Raw genomic sequence first — 3216 nt, 5'->3', positions numbered from 1 at the left:
CAGTATGGTGGGTGGAATTGACCATCCACTCCTGGGCCTCACACTTTGGCAGTGGAGTTGCATCAACCCCTGCAGGCATGTGTGTGGTCTTGTCCAGGAGGCCTTCCAGGCATATATCAAACACAGTCAGGTGTAGGTGGCAGAAGTTCAAACCTGGTGCTGTTGAGGTTTCTATTTCTTAGCAATGTGCACTATCAGCTTTTGGTGTACTGTAAAGCATGTACCTCAGTGGTCCACTAGAAGGCATGGTAGAAACTGCAATACACATCTCTAGAATGCAAAAGAAGCATGTCAGGAGAACATTAACATTAACATAAGCATGAGAAAAATATTGGTCACTGGCTTGTTACCAGTAACACTCAGCTCTGGTGGGAAGAGTTTGCATAGGGAGCACATGGACAATGGAACACCAAGTTGCTGTGCACATCCACCAGGTTCAGCTCAATCTTTCTCAATTTGCCCAAGGTGACATTGTCCAGTATAACTAATTGGGGAGAGAACTGTTCATTAAGCTGAAGGTTAAAGGAAGCGCTGAGAAGGGGTAATGTCACTCATAATGAATGGTGGTGCATGTACCTGCTTTGTTTTGTTTCTATTGATTTGCTGAAGGAGGAAGTAGAGGACTACTTGTGAGCTGGCAATGTTGGTGTTCTCTTTCTTGAACATGTTGAACAGCATGCAATTCCGCCATCTTGATTGGGCTAAATCCCAAGAGATGCATGTTTCTCCACCAGAGGTTCTTGGGGCAGCCCTCAGCTAACCAATGAACGAGGTTCACCTCTCTTTAATGTCTGATGTTGTCTTTCTCTTTGGGCAGAGTCCACGTGGTCTTGCTCTACACAAATCTTGTTGGCCTTTGAAATTTCCACAGAAGGGTCTTTTGTTCCCTCAAAAAAAAAAGGTGTGAAGTGTGGAGGCAACACAGGCAACGCCTTTGGGTCCCAAGGGCGCTGTCTCATTCTTCTTTTGCCTTCACATTCACCAACAGACCACTGGGTTTCCTAAAATGTGTTAGGATCAAGGCCACCAATGAGATAGCTAGCCATTTCACCATCTTCATGGGTGAGATGTCATTGGCTGCTGGTTAGATGGTAGGCTGATTTGTAAACCAACTTCAATTCTGATCTTCCCCACATCTCTCAACTGCTCACCCATGGAGGCATTGTATGGTGGTATATGATGACTATGCATGTTTTTTTCAGTCCTTTCCTGACCACAGCAACAGCCAGCACACAGAAACCATAAAAGGAACAATCATGGCTGCTGGGATTTAATTGGACCAAAAGTCAATTTTTATTCTATTCACAAGCAACTCAGAGGGGCTGTTTGTCACATCTCAGTGTGGAGAGTGCCCTTCATCTCTTACTTCTTGGCCTCCTGCGGAGGTGGCTGCTCACTGTGAGGGTGGCTGGAGCTGCTCTTTGTCATTCAGTTGATATCAAAATTGTTGCTGTATTCTTCCTCACATGATCTGTGGGGCTAGGAGGAAAAATTTAGCAAACATTCTATCATGTATGTGTACACAATAGAATGTACTGCAGTTTCATAGCATAATGGGCTTTGATAATAGCATGTATGCAATGGGGCAGTTACCTCCTTCAGGAGCTTCAACAGTTCCTTGTTGTTGGCCATGGCTGATGGCAAAGGTGACATGCACTGATGCATACACAACAACAAAAAACTGTAAAACCAGACACTTACTTTATTGTGTATGTGTATGCAATGACTACATGTTTGACCTACCAATACGTAGTTTATTGTGTATGTGTATATGATCTGGAAAATCAGAACTTTGCTTGTTTTGTGTTAGTGCTCCTCTGAACAACCTCAAAATGCACCTTGCTTTTGCTTTCATACCCTCCATCAATTCCATAATCAGTGGCCAACATGCTGCCCTCACATCCAGTTCATGGTCAACCTCACACCACATTCAGTCAGTTGCACACATGGATGGAACTTCATTCTTCACATTTGTGCTGAATTGGAGCACTATACCCAAAGATAAAATTCCACCACAACAAAGGTCCATCTCACACTGATAAAATCACTTTTAACTCCACACATTCCAAGTTTTTATGAAATCTTATTCATCTTAAGTCCCTCAATATCACTTATAAGCAGTGGTAAAGCATGTCAAAATCAAAGATTCAGATCCAACTCTTCAAAACTGCCCTATAAATTGAAAATGTCAAATCTCACACGATTTTAGCACAACAAAAATTCCACAGTCATTTGTGACCTCTCATTTCAAATGACCACAAGTTTAAGGTGAAAGTTGTTAGGTGGTTGTGTCAACTTACTAGATAAAAAAATAACACTTGCCCAGTGGGCTTAGAGCGCGCTCTTGGCCCTGACGGACGAGGCCTGCTTGAGCTGGTCGGTGAGGGAGGCGAAGCCATACTTGTAGAACGAGTGGTCCTCGTTGTCCATGTCCTCCTTGCCGGCCTCTGGCAACAGCTTGCCCGGGTTGCACACCGACGCCGGGTCCAACGTCTACGCACCACCGCACACGCGTCGTGTAAGCACACGCAACACGCGCCAATCGCACACGCACACGCATACACCGCACACGCGCGAAGTGCACCTTCTTGATGTCAGAGAGCAGCTTGATGCTGGACTTGCCGATGTACCGGCTCATGAAGGGCACGTGCTCGTAGCCCACGCCGTGGTGATGACTCAACGCGCCATTGTTCCTACATGTGCGGTGTGTGCGGTGATGCGTGTGCGACGTGTGCGGCGTGTGCGGCGTGTGCGGTGAGTCGAAGGGGGTGATGGGAAGAAGTGGTGCGAAAAGAGAGAGGTAGCCTGAACCTGAGGATGGCGGTGGTGGCGGCCTTCTTGGCGTCGAGGTAGATGCTGAGGTCCTCCTCGCCGTGGACGTCGTCCTTCTTGTCGAGCTGCTGCACGCTCGCGTAGTGGAAGTAGATGCACACGCCCGACGTGTAGGTGTGCGAGATGTGGGCGCCGATCCAGCCGGGCGCGTTGCGCTCCTTGAAGGCGTCGAGCACGGACTCCTTGACGTCCTTCCACAGGAGGAGCAGGTTGGAGAAAGAGACGGCGGTCTCGGCGACGTCCACCCACAGGCCCTTCTCGAGCAGGAGATCGCGCAGCATGGGCAGGTCGTATCGCTTCTCGTGCCACGACTTGCCGGGACCCTGGCCGATCCAGAACCCGCCGGCCTCCTTGGCTGCACGCGATCACGTCAGTCAGTACAAC

At 48.2% G+C, this 3216-nt stretch overlaps 1 protein-coding gene across 1 annotated transcript in view; it reads right to left on the bottom strand.

The window, feature by feature from the left end:
• Positions 1-2331: 2331 nt before the first annotated feature.
• Positions 2332-3216, bottom strand: part of ACA1_257800 (FAD linked oxidase, Cterminal domain containing protein) — a gene marked incomplete at both ends in the record, with an annotated part of 1171 nt that continues 286 nt past the window's right edge. Inside the window, 3 exons of the mRNA XM_004333524.1 lie at positions 2332-2493; positions 2585-2693; positions 2812-3182. Of these exons, the coding sequence (XP_004333572.1) occupies positions 2332-2493; positions 2585-2693; positions 2812-3182 (642 nt within the window). The remainder of the gene's footprint in view (positions 2494-2584; positions 2694-2811; positions 3183-3216) is intronic.

Source organism: Acanthamoeba castellanii (assembly GCF_000313135.1).
Source record: "Acanthamoeba castellanii str. Neff unplaced genomic scaffold scf7180000084769, whole genome shotgun sequence".
NCBI classification, from domain to species: domain Eukaryota; phylum Discosea; order Longamoebia; family Acanthamoebidae; genus Acanthamoeba; species Acanthamoeba castellanii.
This window is presented reverse-complemented; position numbering and strand designations above follow the sequence as displayed.